The sequence below is a fragment of the Oryctolagus cuniculus genome, chromosome 9 (assembly GCF_964237555.1).
Source record: "Oryctolagus cuniculus chromosome 9, mOryCun1.1, whole genome shotgun sequence".
Lineage (NCBI taxonomy): Eukaryota > Metazoa > Chordata > Mammalia > Lagomorpha > Leporidae > Oryctolagus > Oryctolagus cuniculus.
The window spans coordinates 16,412,792-16,437,989 of NC_091440.1; the positions used below are offsets into that span (position 1 = coordinate 16,412,792).

Sequence of the window (25,198 nt, forward strand, 5' to 3'; positions counted from 1 at the left end):
AACTTCATTTAACAATCACCATGTTCAGAGCACACCACACACACACACACACACACACACACACACACCTGCAATCCAAGAGTCACGGATTTAAAAATCAATTGAGGGGCCCGCACCACGGCTCACTAGGCTAATCCTCCGCCCTTGCGGCGCTGGCACACCGGGTTCTAGTCCCGGTCAGGGCGCCAGATTCTGTCCCGGTTGCCCCTCTTCCAGGCCAGCTCTCTGCTGTGGCCAGGGAGTGCAGTGGAGGATGGCCCAAGTCCTTGGGCCCTGCACCCAATGGGAGACCAGGATAAGTACCTGGCTCCTGGCTTTGGATCAGCGTGGTGCACCGGCTGCAGCGGCCACTGGAGGGTGAACCAACGGCAAAAGGAAGATCTTTCTCTCTGTCTGTCTCTCTCACTGTCCACTCTGCCTGTCAAAAAAAAAAAAAAAATCAATTGAGGGGCCAGCCTTGTGGTGTAACAGGTCAAGCCCTTGCCTGCAACGCCAGCATCCTGAAGCACGCCAGTCCTGGCTGCTCTGCTTCCAACCCAACTCCTGCTAAGACCCTGCACCCACATGGGAGACATGGAAGAAGCTCCTGGCTCCTGGCTCTTGGCTCCAGCCTGGCTCAGTACCAGCTGTTGCATCCATTTGGGGAGTGAATCAATGGATTCTTTTCTCCCTCTCCCTCTCCCTCTCCCTCTCCCTCTCCCTCTCCCTCTCCCTCTCCCTTTTTCCCTCCCTCTGTAACTCTGTCTTTCAAATGAATACAATATATCTTTAAAAATAATGAATTGAAAACAGAAGACACATACAAACCTGGAAAAATACCCGTGAACTTTTAATATACAAACTAATGTCCTGCAAATATATGTTATTTTAGTTATTGGCAGTTGTCTGCCTATACAGTATTATTGTGGCACAGCATTTCAAATTACTCCCTTTTGCCTGTTTTCCATCTCATAGCACTCACTAGAGTAAGTTAACTTGTTCCACGTATCATTAGTAATTCATGACTGGCTTGCGAAAATGCAGGGACAGCACTACTACAGACCTAATACAATGAATATCTTATTAGGAAGAAATTAACAAATGAATTGTTGCCAATCAATAGGTGTTGAAGAGAAAATTACAATGATAGTAAAGTCTAAATAATTTATACACAGTATTGATCTTTTCATTACATTAATTATTCTTTATAGCACACATAAGGAATTTGGAGAATAAAACCTTCAAACCAAAGAAATTTATCTGCAATGGGTTTTAGGCTTACATCTGAATTTATAAGACAAAAAGAGGGGCATGAAAGTACACAAATAATTTTACATTAAAAATGAACCTGATAATAAACAGGATACTTCCAATGTACATAAGTTCCTTCACATTATCAGAAGTTTTTATGCACAAGTACTTGTAATATTTATTACAAGTAATAATGGTAAAAATGTTTGATAATGGAAGTGTCAGGAATACAATTGTCCATTAATCCACCTCTTTCACCGCATATACAGAAGGCATAATAAGGAACTCAATGAAGCTGTGTAGGGAGAGGAAAGATCCTTCCCTGATACCTCTCCCAGATTTTTTAACTGCAGAGTGCATATTACTGAGAACTGATAATTTTCATAGCCAGCAGAAAGCAATGCTTAAGGCTATTGTATCCTGGCAAGTAAACCTTCACAAAAACACAAAGGCCTGAAGGTGATCTTTTTGCTCCAGGCCAGGGCAGACCCTGGCCAAGTCATGAAATCACGTCCTGGGGGGCAAGAGAAGGTTTGTGCAGAGGGGGCTGTAAGAAAGGGGATGGAGGTGGGTGTTTCTCTATAGATGATGGTGCCCCAGCAACCTAACATCCTCACAGGAATCAATCACAGTGGATGCACTATGTACAGATACGGCATAGAGCACTGTGCCTATGCTCACCTAAGGAGGTATTTTTAAAAGTTCATTTTAAAAGTTTATTTTGGTGCAGAAAGTTTTGATATCCAAGCATAGTGTTTTTCTCAAAACAGCATTTTCCATACATTTTTTTGAAGACCCCATAGTTAACGATGAACAGTATTTTGCTTTACGACATTTTGACTTGTGGAATTAAAGCAGTAACTTCATTCTTGTGTCAAGCTTTGTCAGGAATGAATTTCATTTAAATAATTTTCAGTATCTAATATTAGGAGATTTCATAATCTGTACAGAAAGGTAGACTACACATATTCTTTCAAGCATATCATATCTCTCCAAAAATAAATATGGAAATACTACTATTTTCTTTAAAACTAAATATATTGGGGCCAGTGCTGTGGCATAGGAGGTTAAGCCTCTGCCTGCAGCCCCAGCATCCCATATGAGCGCCTGTTCATGTGTTGGCTGCTCCTTTTCCAATCCAGCTCTCTGCCATGGTCTAGGAAAGCAGTGGAAGATTGCCCAAGTGCTTGGGTCTCTGCACCCACGTGGGAAACCTGAAGAAGCTCCTGCCTCCTGGCTTCAGATCAGCCCAGCTCCAGCCATTCTGGCCAACTGGGGAGTGAACCAGCACATGGAAGACCTCTCTCTGTCTCTCCCTCTTTCTGTAATTCTGCCTCTTAAATAACTATTTTTAAAAATACTAAATATATTGAAATAGTTTCAAATGGGATACAATTTCTTTCCTCCCTCACCTTTAACCTTCAGATACTTAAAAGTTATACATACTATTCTAAAGAATCTTAACGTTCTTGGAAGAAAATCCATATAGCAGGAAGTATCTCATCTCATAAATATGCTTTTGCAAACTACAGCCAGTTTGGCAAATGATTTGATCATGCCTTAACTAATATTGTTCTATAACTTTAAATTTCCATAATACCACACGCAGACATCATATAAAATGTGTGCTGTGAATCATATACAGATCTAACTTCCCACAAATGTCACGATTACAGCTGATGCTAGGGTACTAAGATGACAAGTATTCAAATGTAGCATTTTTTTTTTATTACTCAGCAAAAGTCCCTTATCTACGGTGCCTCGTCCTTGGGTGAGTAGTCCTTTGCTGCCTCCATCATTCTTTAAGCAGGGACCAGGAGACATGCAGTGCAGGTGATAAAATACAGGGTATCTGTGCTCGGTCTCGTTTGCAGAGAAGAACCGTAGCATCCACAAAATGAATTATTACACATTTTGAACTATTTTAAGGCATTGTCCAAGTTGTTCTCATTCCATGCCTTTCATCCCTATAATCTCAAATTCCATTCTCCATCTTCCTAAGCCTTGCTGAAGGCCATGGGATGCATTAACTGCCTCTCCTGTCCTTCAGGTTCACTCAGGGAAAACAATGAGGTAAGCAGAGGTGGGAGGAGAGCATGGTCAAGCTATATCCTTTCCCCTCGCCATGCCTTCCTCCCTGCCTCCGCCCCATTGTGCCCACACTGGCTGCATTCTCCAAACGGCTCCTATCCAGGAACCTCTTCTTCCAGCTGGCACTGGATATAGTATGGGGAGATCCAGTAGGGTTTCTCTCTGTTACAAGGACAAGTTAACCCAAGTTCCAAGGCTGGTCTCCCTATCCCTGTCCACACCTCTGTAATTGGTTCCCTCACAACCCCAACACTCGAGCCTCTGTTTACTTACTCCAGGACCCTGACTGGTAAAGCTACCAATGCTGTAAAACAGTAATGTGATAGGAAAGAGATGGGGGGCGGGGGGGGGGGGGAGAGAGAGAGAGAATGCGCAACTAAATAAGTGCACATCAGCAGCACTTAAACACACTAGTGCTCCAAACCAGATAGCCTCATTGATAGTTGATGACTTCCCATAAAAGCACTAATGAGATACACTATTGCATGCAAGACAAAGTTCTGTCTCCTATGTTCAGTACTACCTCCCTTATGATTCAGTTCTTTTAGGATTTCATTTTCCACTTTGACTACATTTAACCTTCTCTCTTTCCTCTGTGGCATCCTTCTAATTTACACTCCATGGTATCCCTGTCCATTCCCTCTTAAAATTTAACATTTCACCTTGTTCTTCACTGCAGTGTAATGTATTTCCACATAAATGTGAAGTTACTGCCTATCTTTGTTTAAAAATGTGTTTACTCTTATATACAGGTTTATTTTTCCCTTATGGAGCAGACCCATTAAATTCTATGATTTTCTAATTAAGTCCACAAAACACAGATGCCATAACCCAGGTTATAGATCCAGAAGCTCAAATTGTTGGAAGAAATATTCTGTAAATTCAATGAATGAATCAAGATAAGCAGTATTTAGACCTCTTATGCTTATAAAGAAACTAGAAAGCAGAAGCAAATATTACTATTTGTACTAAATGTGTTTTAAATGCAAAGTTCTGAAAAGAAATGATATAGTACCTACCAACAAAAGCCTGGTAAGATATTGACAGCAATGAGCTACAAATATTTATGTGCCCACAGGCAACTAATTCAATTTCACTGCAGAACTGTCTCATGTATGAATTTAATTGTATGCATTTAAATATTTTTATTGCTGTTTCATTAATTTCCCATTAAAAATGATATGCTGAAAAAAATAGACTGCAAGTTTCCATTCAACAGCATCCATTGACAGCCCACTGAGTATCCACAGTACCCTAAAAATGAATGCTTTAAGTGTTATGGCTCTTCTTTTGTATCACAGCTTGCAAGTTTGTTTTTGTATTATTCAGGATGAAAATTTCTAGATTCAGAAAGCAAGGTGTAGCCCATCATTTTGTTTTCACACAAAACAGCACATATGTATAAGATGAGCCCTTTGGGAAAATAATCATAGCTTGCTCTTACATGATTTCCCACTACATGTCAGCCTGTGTCCCAAGAGCACCAGGTCGATCACTGATACTCACCAGGAGATGTTGCTCTTACTGCTCCCATTCTCCAAATGAAGAAACTAGAGAGCACAGCAGATAACAGACTTAACCCAAAGTGATGTGACAGTAAGTAGTTGAACCAGATAAAATCCAAATAGTTGGATTTCAGAGTCTATGAGCTTCAGATCAGGCATCAGCATGATCATCAGTGGTTTTCAGGGATAGATAAGTTTGTCATTAGTTTCTTCCAAATTCTCTTGAACTTTTTTTTTTTTCTGAGTCCATCATCTCTTCCAATTGCTCTCCAATATCACAATCTCCAACCTCAACCACCTGGCTTTGATCTCTAGTAATCCAGAGTCTATGTGCTCCAGAGGTTAGATATACCCCTCCCAACCTCCTACCATATATAAAAGTTCCCATCTTCCCAGCTTAGGCTGATTTTTTTCTACAGTGAAAATGAATGATGAGCTTAACCTTTCCAGGAGGCAAGTATATCTGTTTGTGCCCAAATGAATTTATGATTTGCAGATACTGCCTAACAGGAGAAACCTCTTGAAATGGTCCAATAGGCCCTGGCTTCCATATTTACTTTTACTCCTCTTCTAGAGAATCAGGGGAACTATCACCTTGCAAATTAGGGAAGGCAATCACTAATAATCAGAATTTTCTCCTGAAATAACAGAGTCATGATACAGATTATGTTGATTTTTTTAAAAGTAATCTTAAAGCTGATATAAGTAATAAGAATATTCTATAGATTCATCTCTGTGCTTTATGTGTTTTACTGAGCAAGAGTATTTGTCACAGTAAGATTTAAACAAATAATATCATCTATATTAATAAATGTTTGGTACATTTTTCAACATATAGTTAAATGCTTAGTTATTACATAAGCAGTTATTAGCCAATTAAAATCAATAGAGAATTTATCCATGATATCCACAATCTAACAAATTCATAAACAAGATAATTGATTATGATAAAATATTAATTTGGGTTCCCTACTTAATTGTTTTCACACTGAACCTATTTCTTGGCACAATAATTTATTTTGTGACTCTTAAAATCACATTAGGATTTTCCGGTCTCAATTAAACTGTTTAATTCATTATCAAGCATAAATCACTTTCAAATGCCATAAGCTTCTGATTGTCTTCAGTGAGAATGAGATAATAATAATTAGCTTTGGGGAATAATAATATAAGAGTCTAAGATTAAGCAAATCCACATTGTTGGTGGCTAAATTTTCCTGGCTTCCAATTATTACATGAACATTTCTATTTCTCTAGAATCAGCCTAGTAAAATTCCCAAGGTAACCAGCAAGAAAAAGGCAGACTAAATCATCCATTGCCATTTACTGCTTCCAGTGTAGATCTTCACCACTCAAAAAAAAAAAAAAAAACTGAATAGGTTTAATTTAACCTCTTTCTGATTGATAGCAAATACTGGTGGTTTGAAGCAGAAGCAATATTTCAGTAGAGCCTATAATGAACAAATAAGTTGACGTGGCACACAGACAGAACGATCTCTTATCTCCTTAGTATTTATACTGCACACAAACCTTACAGTAAAAATTAACCTTCTTGGCAGTTCAACATTTCTAATTAGAAGAGACATCAAATAGATTATGCTTTAGAAAGCAGTGCAGGCCATAATACTCTAGAGTCTCTGAAACAGAGCTCTACAGTCTCCTTATATATTTTAGCCTGCTGTCTAAAGGAAAAGCAATAACCCAACAATGTTTCAAAGTAGCTCTTTTTTTGTGGGAAGTTGTGCTGTATTTTGTCATCTTTTCATACTTAGGATTAGAAGCAGATGATCTAATACACATGACCTCTTTGTTGTTTTTGACCTGACATATGTTAAACAGTTTATATCACCAGACGGTGTTTTACCAAAAGTTTCCTTGGTAGAAATATTAACACATGCTAAAGAGCTGGCTACTTCATTTAAATATTTTTTTTTCTTTTCAATGCATGGGGTAGGAAAAAGGAGAAGGAAAATACACTGGACTCAGCTTAGATTAGATCTGAAGAACCTTAAGATCAAAGGCACTCCAGGCTAAGCCTTTCCCAGGAAGGAATTCCTTTTAAAGAATCAGTGGTTAACTAGAAATTTCTGAAGTTTTCAATACTAGGGTGTATACTACTTCGCCAAAGTTCATGCTCATTTTAAACAGTTATAAATTGTATGAAGTTTCTGCTTATTCTGAGTTGAAATTGCATCCCCTTTTATCCCAGTTCTATCCTTTAGGCAATACCAAACAAGTCCCTTCCACCTTCCACATCTTCCTTGAAATATTTGAAGGCAACTTTTATGTCTCTCCTCATTTTCCCCATATCCATGTTAATATTACCAGTTCCTTCAGTTCACACTCATATATCATGGTTTCCAGATTCCAAAAATAAATTCCAATTGCAGTTTGGCTTAATAATATCAATAAATGGAGTGCAAAAAGAGAGCTGAAATTTCTCATTTATTTGTACATATAGTTGATACAATCAGACTGTGCAGGAGCTGCATCTATGTGCATTCTGATGATGATGACTGACAGACTCTCTCTCTCTCTCTCTCTCTCTCTCACACACACACCAGTCATAGGGGGTGATTCTTTGATACAAGCTGGGTCACAGAACCTCAACTGCCTGGCCACAGTCACTGGCTGCAACAGCAATCCCAAGTTTCAAGTGAACTAACCATGGTCATCCATCAAGATATCAAACCGAACTCAGAGAAGGCTTCCTTTCCTCTCTGCTTCTGAAGCATTTAGATGTAAAGACCATTTACATGGAATGAGCCAATTTGATAGAATGAGATAATTTAGAGAGGAGTATGAAGAGAAAGACACCAAATCTGCAGTTCCAGTCATTCGGGCAACCACCTCTCCCTTCCCTTTTCTGTGGTTATATAAGCCAATCATTTGTCCCCAGCTGAAACAAGCTTGAGTTAGGTTTGCATTACTTGCAACAGAGCATCCTAATATAACACCCATAGGGATCCAACTACAGTCCTGCCTTGCTAATCAATGGGGAAATCTTCTGAGAAACACATTGCTAGGCAATTTTATCATTGTGAGATCACAGTGTACTACACAAACTAAGGTGGCTACAACGTCACTGGAGATACAATCTTATGGGACCACTGTTACATGTGGCCCATCATCAACTGAAATGTCATTGTGTGACATATGATCATATTCTAACAGGACCAATGGAATGCAGGTCACAAAAGAGAAAAAAGTTCATGCCATCCTAAAAAGGATGCAGATGGAACATCCTGCATTGTTTAAGAAGGGAAGTAATATCCACTTGCCAAAGATTAAGGTTTATCTTCACTAACAGCCCAGGCTCTGTAGGGCTGACACTATGCAAAACTCTACTGCTAGAACTGCTGTAGTTCCTGTAGAGTACGTAGGTGCTAAAGACACTCCCCACTGTACTTTTCTTAATAAACTGAAGTTAGAGCAGGTAAAAAATTGAATGTAAGTTATGAAAATGAAGAGACAAATTTCATGAGATTATGAAAATATCATTTCATCTTTTTTAGGAATAGATTATCCATGAAAACTGTAGGGTTACATGGTCTCTTCAGTCCTTTTTATCTGCAAAATGCTATGATTCTATCCATAATAAAGATATGGGCATAAATAAATGGAGAAATAACACATAGAGAGACATACATAATAGAGAAGGAAGCATAAAGATAGTCAAAAAAAGAACAACCCACCAAAGAAATAATGGGAAGGGGGAGAAACAACACAAAATAATGGGAAGAAGTCACTGATCATGCAATAAAAGTATTCAGATGTGCTCTCTTCCTATTAGCTCCTTGCCTTATTCTAACCTGTTTCTGTGGTCAAAAGTTCCCTCTGTGCTGGATCTTGCCCAGGGCCTTGCTCCTTATAGACTCAAATCATCCAGAGTGGTCCCACCATGTATCTCTTTTCAGCATTGGCTTCCTACCTTCCTCTTGGTTCCTGGATGTTTCCACCTCCTCTCTCACCATTCCAGATGGCTTTTCTCATCTCCAACATAATGTATAGCCAACTACACTGTGTGTTCCCCACACTGTTCCCATCCTGCTCCCTGCAATGATTGAAGCCCAAGTGGCCATGATCTTCAATTTATTGATTAAACTTGGAATTTACGTTTCTCTCTAAAAACAATCAATAAAGGGATTTCTTTTAAGTTAAGATGATCCATTGACACGGAGTTGCTCTAAGGAACTGACTTTGGATCCCTTTGTGAAATCTTGATAAGGAAAATGTTTTAATGGGAGACTGATATCACATTATTAATATATACCTGCACAGTACGTATTAAGTACCACATACCACACGGCCAGCAATGTGAAGCAGCAGGTTGAGTTGCCACTTGTGATGCCAGTGATGCCAGTGTTGGTTCGAGATTCTGGTTGCTCTGTTTCAGATGCAGCTTCTTGCTAATGTACTTGGGAAGGCAACAGATGATGGCCCAAGTCCTTGGGCCAGTGCTACCCAAGTGCAGCACCAGAATGGAGCTCCTGGCTTCTGGCTTTAACCTGGCCTAGACCTGGCTATTGCAGCTATCTGGGGAGTAAACCCACAGATGGAAGATTCCCCCCTCTATCTCTCTCTTTCTCTGACTTTGAAATAAATGAATGAATATTTTTTTAGGAAAGTAACCAGCGTATGTATATATATTTGCATATGTGCTAAGCATTTTTACATGCATCAGCTCACTGAGCTCCCTTTAGTCTCCTATAAGGGACATACTAATTATTACCCTCACTTGAAAGATGAAGAAACTGAGACTCAGAGTACCTTCCTCCTGGTTGCACAGTTTGTAAGTCCAAGAGTCACGTCCATCTAAGTGCAGAGTCCTCACTCTGATCCACTGTATGATCTATAAGAACACTGATCCCTGAGAGAAGGAAGGAGTAGGTGCCTTGGGGGCAGCAGTGGTGACTAAAACCAGAAAGACTAGAGAACTGAAATCAACAGGATCTACTCTCAGTTTTGCTTAGAGCTGGCCCTATTTCAAGTAGGACCATGTTCCCATTAGGTAGCAATAGATTATCTGCCATTTTGCATTGTGGAAGTGTACCCTCCATTATCCAGGCTAATCTGGAAGACTGCAGATTGCTGTACATAGTCATTACAATGACAGGCAGCTAATTCAATCTTCACTGCTAGGAAGATGCTATGGGTAACATCTCTTCAACTTTTTCCCTGTAGATTTTGATTCAGGGCACTTTACATATGCCCCAACTACTCCTCCCTGAAGTATCTAGAGAAGAAAAACAATTGAGAATTAGTGGGAAGGGAGAAAGGATGAGGAGGGAGAGGAATAAGTAGTTATAAAAAGTGGTAAAAAGTTAAACAAAATACTTCCACAAAATTTTAAGAAAGAACAGAACACTAGTTCAGGACGGATTATCTGATGACTTGTAACTCAGAAGTGAATGGCTTTGGTTCATCACTGAACAAAGGAAATAATCTGACTATGCAATAAAAATCATATGTTTAAATAGTGAAGGTGGAACTTTCCCATATCATAAGTAGAGAACTATTAAGTATTTCCTATAGAAGAGAGACCACTCTGTTTACAAACCATGAAGGGTCTGTAGCAGCAGAATTTCATCACTATGTAAAAATTCAATTATTTTTAGATTCCATGTCCTCCTGTAGTTCCTCCAAAACCTTCATCTAGTCCCTAAGATTTTTAGGTTTACTGGCTTAAATAATTAAGAATGCCAACGACTACTAAAGAGCCATTAGATGTTTCTATGTAATAACCAGTCTCCAGCTCTAGCGAAAGGGAAGCTGAGCGCATGCTAGCAAACTCTTTGGGGGCAATCAGAAATTAATATATGAGATATAAACATAAATAATACAATATTTGATGAGATGTCTATAGAAGACATTGTCTCTCACTGAGGTATTGTTATGTTAAAGAAGTTTGGATGTAAACATGTAAAAACTGATTTAAGCTAAAAGGACATCATGAGATCTAAAACAACAACATGATTAAAATATTTTAAAAGTAAAACATCCTTAACATAGATCAAGGGAAGAGGCCAATGCACTCATTCCAAGACTAAGCAGTTTCTTATGCTAACCAATTTCCATGGGCAGGGAAAGGAGCAGGGAGCAGAGAAAGGCAGCTGAAAACCTGCCAGAGTAAAAAAATCCCATAATGAAATTTTGCTCATTCTAGGAGAAATGAAGTAGAATTAGATGCTTCAGTGGTGGTGAATTCCAGAACCTGGGTCGCGTCCAGTAAATGAAGCTTTTCCATAATGTCAAATGCAAAAGCTATCTGATATCAACATATTGCACTGAGTGTTTAAATTTCTATTCCTTTATACCAAATTGTTTGAAACCTTTGAGATAAAACTTCAATAAACTGGTGTTCCAAGCTTTTAATATTTCAGTCCCTGGAGCAAGCATGTCAGATTAATCTTCAAATTGCAGTGGGCAGAAAGAACATTCAACCAAATTTTTAAGCCCATGTCTCTCTCAAAGGATGTTAATAATGTAAGCAGTTTCATCAGCTATTAAGATTCCAAACTTTCCTAATCTTTAACTGTATTACTATTTTTAAAGGGGGGAGAGGAAGAGAATCATTCCATCCTGAAAGCAAGAGATGTTACTCGTTTAATCTTTGTACCCACTTAACACACTACTAGGCACCCAGTAGGCATTTAACAAACACTTTCTGAATGAGTTGACGAAATGGCCTAGGGAGAGCACAAAATCCTGCTGAGAACAGATTTAAGTCCAGGTCTTGACACTGCTGGCCAACAAAGACCAGGTCCGGATTCAGGGTTATGGGGGAGAACAAGGATTTGCACGTGTACCTACAAAGCAGCATCAAGGAGATTGGTTCCTGAGCTGGGGAGCAGCCACCCAGCAGCCACTAAGGGAGGGGTCTCCAGCTTTCTCCAAGCCTGGAAAACTCCAGCCTCGCTACTCCCAGCCCCACCTGCCTTCTATTGGGTTTGGGTTTCCACTCACAGACCTTAAATGCAAGATTCCACCTCATCAGTCCCAGGTGCCCTGCCCTCTGGCCATTTCCCTAGGGGTTTGCCAGTGTCCACTCCCCAAGAAGCCACACCGTGTTAGGCACCAGGCAAGATACGCATGACTGCATCAGACACCTTCGAAGGCGACAAGCGGTGGGGGGGTGGGGCAGGGGCAAGTTCAAGGCCTTGGCCCCACGCGCTGGACGGCGCGGGGGATCTCAGGCAGGCACGCGGCACGCGGAGTGGCCCGGGGCTGGGCCCTGGGGCCGAGGGGCAGGGAGGCGGCAGGGAGCGAAATGGGACGGGGAACAGTACCTGGTGTGGCTGTGGTTGCGAGGGCAGTCTTTCTTCTCCATGATGGCCGGCACGCAGTTGGTGAGCTCCGTCCAGTCGGCGTGCAGCCCGCAGCTCCAGCCGGTGGAGAAGCGCGAGAAGAGCCAGGTCTCCTTCTTGCCGGGCCGGTGGCAGGTGCACTTCTTCTGCCCTGCTTTGCAGCTGCACGGCTGCTCCAGCCGGATGTTCTTGACCAGGTGCCGGCCGAACGTGGTGCCCCCGGTCTTTTGGATGTGCAAGAACACGATCACGTCGCGCCCTTTGATGTTGAAGTCCACGAAGCGGGTCAGGTCCTTCAGGGTGAAGTTGAAGCGCGGCACGAAGCGGGGCAGCGAGCCGTTCTCGGGGGCCTCGGGGTCCGGCTCCTCTTCTTCCTCTTCCTCCTCCTCCTCCGGGTCCGCCGGCTCCTCGTCCTCGTCCTCCGGCGCCGCAGCCCCCCGAGGCCCTTCGGGAGGTCCCCGGGGCGGCGGGGGCAGCTGGGGCCGCCTCTCCCACTCCTCCGGCGGCGGCTGCGCCCGGCGGGCGGGACTCGGGGCGGCAGGCGGGCGGGCCTCGCCGGCGCGGGGCTGCTCCCCGAAGTTGGTGCAGGAGCTGGTGCAGGAGGGGGACACGTACTGGTACATGATGACCACGAAGAGGAGAGTGAGCACCGGCGTCAGCAGCCACTTGTTGAACCTTTCATCCATGGTCCCGCTCTCAGGCCGGCAGGCGAAGCGGCGGCGGCGGCGGCGGCGGCGCTGAGGGGCGCCTGCTCGCAAGTTTCGGGGACTCCGGGGCGCGGCTCGGAGCCCGCCGCTCCTCCATGCCCCTGGCGCCGGGGCGCGCGGCTGGCTGGCGGCCCCGCCGCACGCCGGGGCTGGCGGAGCCGGGGCCTGCGAGCCTCGTCGGGGCAGGCGGGCGCCGGCGCGCGCGGCTGCGGCTGCGGCGTGGGGATGCCCCGCGCTCCGGGGGCGCCCGGCTCGGCCCACTCCCTGCTCGCGCCCGAGCTCTCAGGCGACGCGGGGCATCCCGCCGCCGGCTCGCGGGCGGGCGCTCAGGCGCGGCGGAGCGGGGCTTGGGTCCTGCACCTGCCCGGGGCAGCCGGGCAGCCGGGCAGCTGCGACCACGAGCGCAGGGGCTGCATGAGGCTCGCCAGGGCGCCGGCCAAGGGCGAAGGCGCAGTCCGGCTCCCGCCGCGCCCCCGCACGCGCACCCGGCCCCTCAGCCCGCGTGTCGCCGGGGCGCAGGAGCCGCGCGAGCGGACGGAGCCCGCTGCAAGTTTGCGGAGCGGCGGCCGCGGCGTGCGGGTGGGCGGGCGGCTCTGCGGGGCCGCCCCTGCCCGGGAGTCGCACTGCGCGCCGGCCGCTCGGCCCAGGCGCCGGCACGCAGACTCCACTCGCACACGCGGGCTGGCACCGCCACAAGCCGCCAGCCGGTGTGACGGGAGCCCTGCCACCCGCAGCAAAAAACCTGCCCTAGGTACGGAGCATGCGCCAAAGCCTTCCCCAGCCCCGGAGGAGTTTCCAGGGGAGGAGCCCGTTGGTCCGCGGGGCTCGGAGGAGGTAACTGGGGGTGGGAACCTCTCCAGCCCGGAGCGGGAGTGGTTTTGGCTGAAAGGCTGAGGTGCGGTGAGAAGAGGCCCGGAGCAGAGTGGCGCCAGCCCTGGGCTGAGAGACCCAGACGGCGGCGGCTTTCCCAGTCTGACGGCTGACAGAAACCTGGCCGGCTTAATTTGCAGGGACAACACCTGCACCTGCTAGAAACACGCGCCTGGAGCCGACTTCACGCGGGATGGCTGGGCCCTCCATGGAAGAGGCGAACCTGCCTCCAGACCGCTTTAAGTTTCCGCCCAAGACCTCCTGACCGGTGTTCAAGGGTCAGCCACAAACTCGGTGTCCAACTGTACAACTTTGTCCAACCAGCTTCCCGGCCATCAGTAGTTACCCATGAAGCTCCTACAGTGTCTCAGGCTCTGTGTTCTGGGTACATTTCATTTCTTTAGGCACCAGTCCAGTCCACTACCATGCAGTACTTAGCACGTACAAAGGATTTAGGAGTCACTTCGTAAAATTCGCTCTGCTATTATGCACTAAGCGTCTGTGGAAAGTAAAACCTACACGTATTTCATAACTTGTATTCAAACCTGTGTTTCTTAAGCCCTTGTACGCCTATGTTTTTGAAATTTTTTTTCAAACATCTAGATTCTGAATGTACCCCAGCACCAAATCATGGCTAAATACCAACTTGTTTTTCAGATACCCAGTGGACGGATGGTTGTACACTGAACTTGGAGTAACTGCCCCGCGACAACTCCAATATCCGCTTGCCCTGCTTTGTAGCTGTTGAAGAGGGGGCTCTACAGTATGATACCTGGCCAGCTCTTGGCTACCCTGCCAGCTGCATCCTCCTGGTGTTCTTCATTTTTATAGCAACCGCCTTCCCACCAGGCCTCCTTAAGGGCTCAGGCAGTGCTTGCGTCTTCCTGAGGCACTGTGCTTTCTCTTCTTTATCAGCGTTTCCCCCTTGCAGCCATCAGTTAAGATCTGGATCTCTTTCAGGGATGCTAAAAGTTGCCCATAGAAAATTATTATTCTAGACAGGTGGGATTCTTCTCAAGGAAGCTTCCCTCCCCTGCTTCCTTTTCTGTTCACCTCCATAAACAACCATACACTGTGCCCTTCCTGGTACTGGAGACGCCTGTATTAGGTTTTTTTAAACAAAAAGGGGGTGGGGGAATGGGCTAGATGAAGCTCTTGCCTTTTTTCTCTTGCTTAGGTTTAAAGTGCCGCTAATGGCATCACACTTCACTCCAAGGCAAGAGCTTGTGATAGAACAGAAACTCTATAAAGCCTGATAATCGTTTCCGGAATGGATCAGGTTAATGACGTTACTTATTGTGTGAGTGTGTGTGTGTGTGTGTGTGTGTGCGCGCGCGCGCGCGCGCTTGTGTGTATGCTTGCTTTATTCATCATCACTTTTATATGCTCCTATTTGAGAAATTTCTCATTCTCTATGAAATTGCTTAATATCACATAGATATAGCTTGTTAGCCACCCAAATAACTGGAGTGCACGTGGTAATTTGTATAGTAGAAAACACTTTCCTAGCTGTCGTCTTGTTTTCAGCTAAGAACTCTAAGAAGATCCGAGAAGTATAAAATACTATTTCAGAGATGAAGAAACCAAACCAAAAAAAGTTAGATGAAACCAAAGCCAGGATTAGAAACTAAGGCCCTCTAACACATTCAAATCACCACTGAAGAAACGCAATGAACATCAACAACAGAGATGGCGATTTTCTGTCTTCCCCCTTGAAACCCTTGGAGTCAAAAGGCAGGAGGCAACAGAAATGCAGTAGGACAATTATATTATTTGTTCCTCTCCCCCTGGGCTTTATAGCAAAACTGAGCAGTTCTACATCCTGAAGTATTTTGGCACTTCATCTGTGAGTCTCCAAATACATAAGGAAAAGACAGTAACGTGATAACATGTTTCTATCATTGTTAAAAGGAGAAATTGAAAAGAAAATAGTATGACAAATATAACATGCTGTTAGCAAAATGCATAATTCTATAAGTAAGTTCACCTTTGATACTTTAAAAGAACTTATCCCAGAAGATCTGGTTTTGTTTTCAGTAAAATAGTTAATGGAGTGCCACCATTTTTAAAGTTACCAGGTGGGAAACAATGCACAGAATCAAGGCAATTGCATAGATAATTCAGGCCTGCACCCAAGTATTCATTTTTAATGATAGGTAACTGCTGTGTAAACAGTCTGTCCCAGGTGTGGTCTCCTTGTTCCAGTTGTGGAACTTGGTGTGAACCTAATCAAAGCTCTGAAATCGTGGACTAAACAGGCTTTCCTATCTGCAGGGGCAGACCTTACATTTGGAGAAAATGAAAAGGAAATTTCTAAAATTGAATGCTCTCCAGGTAAAAAGGAAAAACATGTTTGCATTCAGCCTACTATAGTCACTCCATGATGACACCAGCTGGCAATTGTTTCTGGCTAACAGATTGCAGCTACTATGATTCCAACACAAATTATTAAAATAATAAAAATAATATTTTCAAAGAGCTTTTTTTCTACTCCCTTTGCCAGTCTAGCAATGAGCTTAACACTATCTGTGAGGCAATTTGTTCACCTAATTTTATGCCTTAATAAGCTTTACTACAATTATTTTCCTACCTGATTCTTTTAAGGCCTTAACTTCAGCACTGTTTCCTCACTTCTTTTCGAATATTCTCAAACCTGTTAACAACATTGCTCTCCCCCAGGATTCAAACTTTTGATTAGAACAGTCCTCATTTAATCAAGCTCAATTGGGAGATAAAATTGCATCTCAACTTCTCCATTTTCCCTTTGGTGCCAGAAACTGCCTTTGAGAATGCTGAAGAAACCCTGGAGAGATTAACAATCCAAACAATCACAGAGAATAGTTTTATATCCTCTACATTTGCACACAGGAATTTATATATATGAATCTCCTTCAGTTCAGATGAAAAACAAAATAGATTATGTAAGTCATTGGCAGCATGAATAGCTCCTTCAAGAATAAAAAGTGCTGCTCTTCTCTGAAATGATTTCAGTTTTGTAAACAAACACCACTCCTCATCCCACCTCCACCCCAAAAGAGTTCCAAAGGTTTGCTGTTTAGCAAATTGTCAGCAAAGTGGTAGCTTTGTTTTCCCTCTAAGAAGTTAAGCAGAAGGGTGTGTATAGTCAGGGCAAACTGCAGGAAGAATTGTGATATATACTGAATGTGTTCCAGTTCACTGCATGATTGTAACTTTGAGGCAACCATGACCCTAAATACTGCTTCCCATAAAATTCTATTTATATGAACACTTCCTTCTTTGCTGTATAGTATTACACTCCTCATGCACCATAGGAGGCAGCCTATAATTGAACCATGGAAACTATGTTTTCTTTATGCTATAGTTTATAGCATAGTATCTAGTTTATAGCTCAGGATGAATATAATATAATCAGATAATCAGATGCATGCACAACAAGGTATTATCTCAAACACAAACTTATTTAGAACTTACTCTATTCTGAGTACTTTTTGAGTGCTTTAGAAACATCATCAAGCAAGACCTTACTGGACCCTGCTTTCCTGTATCTTACACCCCAACAGTGGAAAAATAAATGATGAAGGAATGAACAAGATTCAGTCACTTAGTCCAAAAATGTATATTGAGCTTCTGCTTTATCACAGATACATTTGGTTGCTTGGGATGCATTGGTCAACAATAAAGAGTACTTCTTGCCCTCAAGAGTCTAAATTCCAACAGGATAAGACACTAAGAAGTTAAATAATGGGAGGTGGGTCATGTCAGGCCTTGTGGACCATTGTAAGAATTTTACTCTAAGAGGAATAAGAAGCCACTGGAGGATTTGAGCAGTTTATAGAGAGTCATTTTGGTGGTTTTCTTGAGAATAGACTGTGAAAGATCAAACATAGAAGAAAGAAAACAAGTAAGTGGCCGTTCCAGTTACCAAATGACTTGGGAGTGGCTCTGACCAAGAGAGGGTGGTAGCTGAGATGGTGGGAAGTAGTCAGATAGCCTGCATTTTCAAGATACAGCCATCAGGGATTTCCTGGAGGACTGAAAGTACGTATAAGAAGGAGAGTAGAATCGAGGGTGACACCAAGGTTTGGAGCCTAAGAAATGAACAGCAGGGTCTCCATCAACTGGGGAGGTCAAGTAAAGTCCTTATAAGCACTAGAGGAAAAATTAGCAAGCTGGTGTGATGTGAACTAACTAGCAACGGTAAGGAGAACGGGACAGTTCTCTCTAATGGGCAGTCAGAAAGAATATGTCACGTAAAGGCAAAGGGGCAGAGTCCAGAATGCTTGGAACAAGCAAGCCATGGCTAACTTGCCACACATGTGCTTTCTAAGCAGAACAACCAGCCAAAGGTCTGGAGTGGGAAACAGTTTGCGGGAGGGGAGGAGGTGGTGTTTCAAGACAGAGAAAGGGCATTAGAGAGGGAGGCTGGAGGAGATAATTCCGGGTCATGATTGTGGATGCAAAGTAAAATTTTAAGCAAGGAAATCATGTAACTGACTCGTTGTAAAAGCTCACTGGGTTCCATGAAGAATGGTTTAGGAAGGGTAAGAGAGAAGTCAAGTAAACTATCCAGGAGTCAAGAGAAGTTCTCTAGGCAAAACATGGTACCGGCTTGGGCTAGGGTGGCAGCAGTAGGTAAAATAATTCACAGTCGTGAGTCCAAGACTTGGTTTGGAAAGATGTAACCTTCATTTTCTAATAGCAGAGCAAGACTGCCTATAAAACAGAAGGGAATGGAAAGCATCCTTCTTAAGTTAATTCAGTCACTTCTCAGTTAACCTCTGTCTTTCACAGTCGTCCAGTCGTGGTCCCCTGCTGCTTCTTTGCTGTGCCCTAGCGTGATCTAAGCTATGGCATTTTTGTGGTGTCTTCACACTGGCTGAGGCCATATGATCTGTGTTGAGTTTCCTGTTCTCACTCCCCACCCCTTTGTGCCAGGTACAGTTAGTCCCACCTGGGTTCAGGTGTGAATCTTGATTCCTGCTGGGTCTTCTGCTGCCTTGTTATAACCTCAGCTGGGATCTTCCTGAGCTCATCATCTTCCTCACCTGGGACCCTTTCTGTTTGTCAGCCTTCATTTCTTTGACAGCCTTTTACGAGGACTTTGTTAGCATCCAGACTACTGATCTTCAATGCCATCAGATCCAGCACTCACTTTTATTTACAAATATTTGAAATAATTCATTTAATAATTTCAAATTAAGCATTATAGATGAGAACCTACCTACACAAATGATTTCTCAAAAGTTAACATGATGCCCTAATTGTGATGTAAAGAAAATACAAAAAGAAAAAATGCTATCTAGTTGCTATGTGAACATGGTCAAACCTGACTAGAATTGAACACATAAAGAAATCCTTTCATGCTATTGTCTCCTAAATATCTAAAGTTTGTGGATATAAGAAAAAAAATCAGAACCCGTTTCTTTCTTATAAAAAATAAAAGAGCAGGAGCGTTAGTGGATACCACAATCAAAAATAGTGATACAATTACTTAAAAATTGATGTACAATTTTTAAAAAGAGAGACTAGCCTTCACTAAAATAGGAATCACATACCACAACAAATCTCAGATTTTGGAGTAAATAAGTAGGAAGTGATAGTCTCACAAATGAACTGGGCTATTTTTTTTAGAGACAGAAACAGAGACCTTCCATCATTTAGTTTACTGCTCAAATCCCCACCAAAGTAGGGGCTGGGCCAGGTTGAAGCCAACAGCCAGGAACTCAACATAGGTTTTCCACGTGGGTGGCAAAAGCTCACATATGTGAATCATCCTCTGCTGCCTTCCAGGGTCTGCACTGGTACAGAGCTGGAATCAGGAGTCAGAGCCAGGAGTTGGAACCAAACACTTCTGACACAGGATGCCAGATATCCCAGCCAGCTCCTAATCCAATAGGCCAAGTGTCTGTCCTGGGTTCTTCCTAAATAACAAGTCAAAACGCTCCTCTCTAACATAAAATGTCTCAGAAAATGTACCTTCTGTTTTGGAATCCTACCAAACATCAAAGCATAATTCAACTTCTGAATGGAGGGGGATAACTGAAAGCCATGTGAATGCAGAACAATTATATCATTGCCCGCACAAAACAAACATCACAGACTGCCCGTCATTGTGAGGTGTGTATGAAATATCCATGCACACTGCAGACCCTCCCCGTGGCATTGATGCCACTCCCACTGAGAACCTGGTAATTCCCCTGTCTTTCTCCCTTTCAAAATAAGCTGGTTTGGAGAAGATTAAAAAGGCTAAGATCAGTACACAGTTTTATCTCCTTCAGTCCTCAAAGTTTGGCTTTTGAAAGGCAATGCAATATTTTAGAACTCAAAAATAATGCCTCTTTTTTTTCTTTTAAAAAGTCTGTTTTTGCATTTGGAAGTATAGTTAGTAGCAGTGCTCTGGTGTGAACCAGGTAGTCTTATTACAGAGATGGAAAGAAGTGACTGGGTCCAAGATAGATGCTGGAAGTCAAGTCAACAGGATTTGCTGAAAGACAAGGTAGGGGGAGTGAGCTAAGAGATGAGTCAAAGGTGACTCAGGTTTGTCTTTCAAGCTCCTTGAAGGCTACAATTCCATTTACTGAAAGGGGAAAATGAGAGAGAAACAGGTTAGGAGGTGTTGGGGGAGAGAAGATCAAAGGATGAATTCTGAGTTTTGCTTTAAATAAGTTAGATTTCAGGTACTAATTATACAGTCAAATGGAGTTATCAAATAAATAGCTGAATATAGTATCTGGAGTCCAGTATCTGAAGTCTGGACAGGAGATAAATGTATGGTGGAATGCACAGCAGAGAATAATTTGTTGAGAGAAGTGGTGGAAGACTTAGTAAGCAATTGCAATGGTCCAAGAGAGCAATTAGACCACAAAGACAAGGAATAGACTAAAAGAGCAGAAATTTGAGAAATATTCCAAAGGTAGAATCAATAGAATTTAGCTAGCAAGTATGAAAGGATGAGAGAAGAAGAAAATAAAGATGATTCCAATGACCTAGCTCAGAGAGCTACTAGATGATATTGGAATTAGTATGGGAGTCAAAGTACAAAGGAGTGGGTGCAAAAATCAGTACAGATAATTGTTAGTTCTCAGCATATTAATACGTTTGCATTTTTAAAATGGGTTTGAGCTTCAGAACATTTACATTTCTTCTTAAGAAAGTAAGTTTTAAAAATATGCTTTAATTTTTCTGCAGCTAGACAGATAACCTTAGTTTAATTATTAGCTTTGGAAAAAAAAGTCTAGGTAGAAGCACATTTTGGAAAAACTATTTTCTCTTTCCTAATGTTTCATATGATAAAGCAGGATGCAAACCTCCTTGTTTCCACATTGGCAAATGAATGTCTTTCTCTCTCTCTCTCTCTCTCTCTCTCCCTCCCTCCTTCCCTCCCTCCACAGAAATGAATATTTTTTAATCATAAGAAATCAGGCTCTAAGAGGAATGTTAGGTAATTTTCCTTTGCTCCCCTAGGATGGCATTTTTCAACATCACAGAGAAGCAGATGATCTGAAAGATCCCTGAGTGTAGACTTTAAGTAGGATACTTGTTTGCATAAAGCATGTAGCACAGTGCTTGGCACTTAATAGTCACCTGAAGAAATGGCCTTTGAATACATTAAGAAATAAATATTTTCTCTCTTTAAATTGCCAAAGGAGTTTCCACCAAACCCATGCTAACATGTGCTTAGCTTAGAAGCCTGACATTTCTTGCTTACCTTTTATCTAAGGTAAAGTGAGCCCTGACTCCCTTGGCAAATCATTCAATGTGTTCCCACTACTGATAACAGCCTTTTTAGGATGACCTTTTGCAACGTTTAGACTGATGTTCCTGGTGAAATGTCTGATGAATTATACCACACAAAAGCAAAATTCTATTACATATATATGAATATCTGAATTCATTTATAAAACAGACCGGTCACCTTGTCACGGAAGCATATTAGCTATCTGACAAAATTATTTTGCCCTGTCATAATGGTTATTAAAGAGAATCATATCATTTTTAAAACTTTTATAATTGTTTCTCCTCTTTTTCCCCTAAGGAATCAGAAAGTAAATACAATTGTCTTCAGAGCATTCTCTTAAAGCTTTGAGTTCTGCTTAATTTCATTCTATCTTTCTCAAAAAGGCATATTCTAAATGTAAAAACATCAGCATTTAATCTAGCTACAAACCTGCCCACCAAACCTGAGCCAACATCCTACCTACAGTTTCTTCAGTGCCTGTCGATGGTCATTCAATTAATTAACATATTTGTTTTTAAAATCATGCTGTGAGACTAATGGTGTTTTATACAATTGATTAGTAATTGTACTCCAGACCTCCAAATTCAATATATTTTGTTGCCCAAAAAGCCATTCCAAAGCTATTGTTCTTTCATTTATTCCTCCCTCCATGGAATGTAGATGTTTACCCATCATTCATTCCTTTGAACTGCTCATGAGCATTTAATGCTAATTCTTCACAACTATTGTTAGTTAAATGTTATTCTTGTGATTTTATAAGGCAGTTATAAATCATTTAAATATTTAAAGCTTAGGTGCTTACCTAATGTAGTAAATGCCAAAACTTATTCCCCTGAAAAGAGTAAATTGAAACATCTGTCTTTCTGGGTCTTTGTTGTGAGAAGTTGTATTTGCTAAAAGCACAAAATCACAGAGCAGGAGACAATGATCATGTGTTTCCCACCATTGTTAGTTATCTAAATTAAGTGTGAAGCAAAAGGTGTGTGGTGCACTTAATTTGGCTTTGCCTGTGAAGAGTGAAACAAATACTAGAAACTTGACCCCTGCTTTTCCTTCAGTCTGTCTAACTAGCTCCTGTTCTCCCAATTCATCTCTTTTTTTTTTAACTTTTATTTAATGAATATAAATTTCCAAAGTACGACTTATGGATTACAATGGCTTCCCCCACATACCGTCCCTCCCACCCACAACCCTCCCCTTTCCCGCTCCTTCTCCCCTTCCATTCACATCAAGATTCATTTTCGATTATCTTAATATACAGAAGATCAGCTTAGTATACATTAAGTAAGGATTTCAACAGTTTGCTCCCACACAGAAACATAAAGTGAAAAATAATAGATGATTTTTTTAAATGATGATGAAATCAGATCAGACCTATTGTCATGTTTAATCCCAGTGAGAGTCAAGTTGGGAATTGATAATTTCTTTTTTTTTTTTTTTTACAGAAGATCAGTTTAGTATGCATTAAGTAAAGATTTCAACAGTTTGCACCCCCATAGAAACACAAAGTGAAATATATTGCTTGAGTACTCGTTATAGCATTAAGCCTCAATGTAGAGCACATTAAGGACAGGAATCCTACATGAGGAGTAAGTGCACAGTGACTCCTGTTGTTGACTTTACAAATTGACACTCCTGTCTATGGCATCAGTAATCTCCCTATGCTCCAGTCATGAGTTTCCAAGGCTATGGAAGCCCCTTGAGTTCTCCGACTCTTATCTTGTTTAGACAAGGTCATAGTCAAAGTGGAGGTTCTCTCCTCCCTTCAGAGAAAGGTACCTCCTTCTTTGAAGACCTGTTCTTTCCACTGGGATCTCACTCACAGAGATCTTTTTGCCAGAGTGTCTTGGCTTTCCATGCCTGAAATACTCTCATGGGCTTTTCAGCCAGATCCGAATGCCTTTAGGGCTGATTCTGAGGCCAGAGTGCTATTTAGGACATCTGCCATTCTGTGAGTCTGCTGAGTATCTCGCTTCCCATGTTGGATCACTCTCCCCTTTATTTATTCTATCGGTTAGTGTTAGCAGGTACTAGACTTGTTTATGTGCTCCCTTTGACTCTTAGTCCTTTCATTATGATCAATTGTGAACTGAAATTGATCACTTGGACTGGTGAGATGGCATTGGCACATGCCACCTTGATGGGATTGCCAATTCATCTCTGCACGTCGTCTGTCTAGATTCTACCATCAGCTGCCTCTTCTCACTGTACCACCTGCATCCACTGTGTCTTCCCCCTCTACACACACACACATACTTTCTATTCCTGGTAGTCTTCTATCAGGAAAACATGTCCCTAGCCTCTTCACCTGATGATTCAACACTCAGCTGAGTCAGCTCATCTTAAGTCAGGAGATTTGAATGCTCAATAATTTCTTCCAGGTAAAATTCATTATCCCTTCACTGTTGAGCCTTATAATTATGAAGTTCTATTATCATATTGTGTATATGTTTATATGAATAACTCTTGTGGAAGATTGTGAGCTCTTTGTGGAGAGGCTCTGTTGATTATTGATATCTGTTTGATCTGGCTGTGGTAGGTGGAATTCCAGGACGATTCTCAGTATGAGCCCATCCTGTGGAGTGTGGGAAGAAGCTGTAATTATATTACATGGCAAGGTGGAGATAATCCTGGTTAGACCTGATCTAATTCCATAAGTCCTATAAAAGCATAAAATATTCTCCAGCAAGTTGCTGAGAAAAAAGCTAGAAAAACACATGTGAGCAGCAGTTAAAACACTGCTTAGAATACACCTCCCCATACTGAAGTGCCTGGGTTCAAGTTCCGACTGTGCTTCCAATTCCAGCTTCCTGCTCTTGTGAACCTTGAGAGGTAGCAGATGATGGAACAAGTATTTGGATCCCTGGTACCCATGTGAAACATGAATTGAGTTGCAAGTTCTGGCTTCAATCAGGTACAGCACTGGCTGTTGTGAGAATTTGGAGAATGAAACAACTGATTGAAGATATTCTCCCCGCCCCGACTTCCTCCCCTTCTCTTTCAAATAAATTTTTATTTTTGATTTTTGATTTTTGATAGGCAGAGTTAGACAGAGAGAGAGAGAGAGAGAGAGAAAGGTCTTCCTTTTCCGTTGGTTGATCCCCCAGTGGCTGCTACGGCTGGTGCACTGCACCAATCCGAAGCCAGGAGCCAGGTGCTTCCTCCTGGTCTCCCATGCAGGTGCAGGGCCCAAGCACTTGGGCCATCCTCCACTGCACTCCCGGGCCACAGCAGAGAGCTGGACCAGAAGAGGAGCAACCGGGACAGAATCTGGCGCCCCAACTGGGACTAGAACCCAGGGTGCCGGCGCCGCATAGCCAAGTGAGCCATTGCACCAGCCTCAAGTAAATATAAATTAATCAATTTAAGATATGTTTAAAAGACACACTCCTGCTGACCTGGAAGAGGAAGCAGTAAGCGCATTGTGAGCTGCCTACTGCAAGCGGCATAGCAAGGGACTGCAGGAAGCCTCTAGGAGCTCAGGGTAGTCCTTGACCAACAGGCCCCAAGAAAACAGGGACCTCACTTGCTCAGCCTCTGGGCACTGAATCTATCCAAACTAGAACTAGCTTGTAAGCATATTCTTCCTTATCACATCCAGACAGGAAATCAGCCCAACTAACAACTTGATTTTAACACTGAGACCCTAAGCAGAGCCCAGCCATAGCATGGCCAGATTTATGCTCTACGGAACTGGGAACTAGCAAATGGTTGTTGGTTTAAACCATTACATCTGTGGTTATTTGTTTATATTACAATAGAAAACTA

At 42.5% G+C, this 25,198-nt stretch overlaps 1 protein-coding gene across 1 annotated transcript in view; it reads right to left on the minus strand.

Moving 5' to 3' along the window:
• The window catches only part of HS6ST3 (heparan sulfate 6-O-sulfotransferase 3), a 769,442-nt gene extending 756,481 nt beyond the window's left edge, over nt 1–12,961 (minus strand). Inside the window, exon 1 of the mRNA XM_051850540.2 lies at nt 12,116–12,961. Within this exon, the coding sequence (XP_051706500.1) occupies nt 12,116–12,819 (704 nt within the window). The 5' untranslated portion in view covers nt 12,820–12,961. The remainder of the gene's footprint in view (nt 1–12,115) is intronic.
• Nucleotides 12,962–25,198: the final 12,237 nt, after the last annotated feature.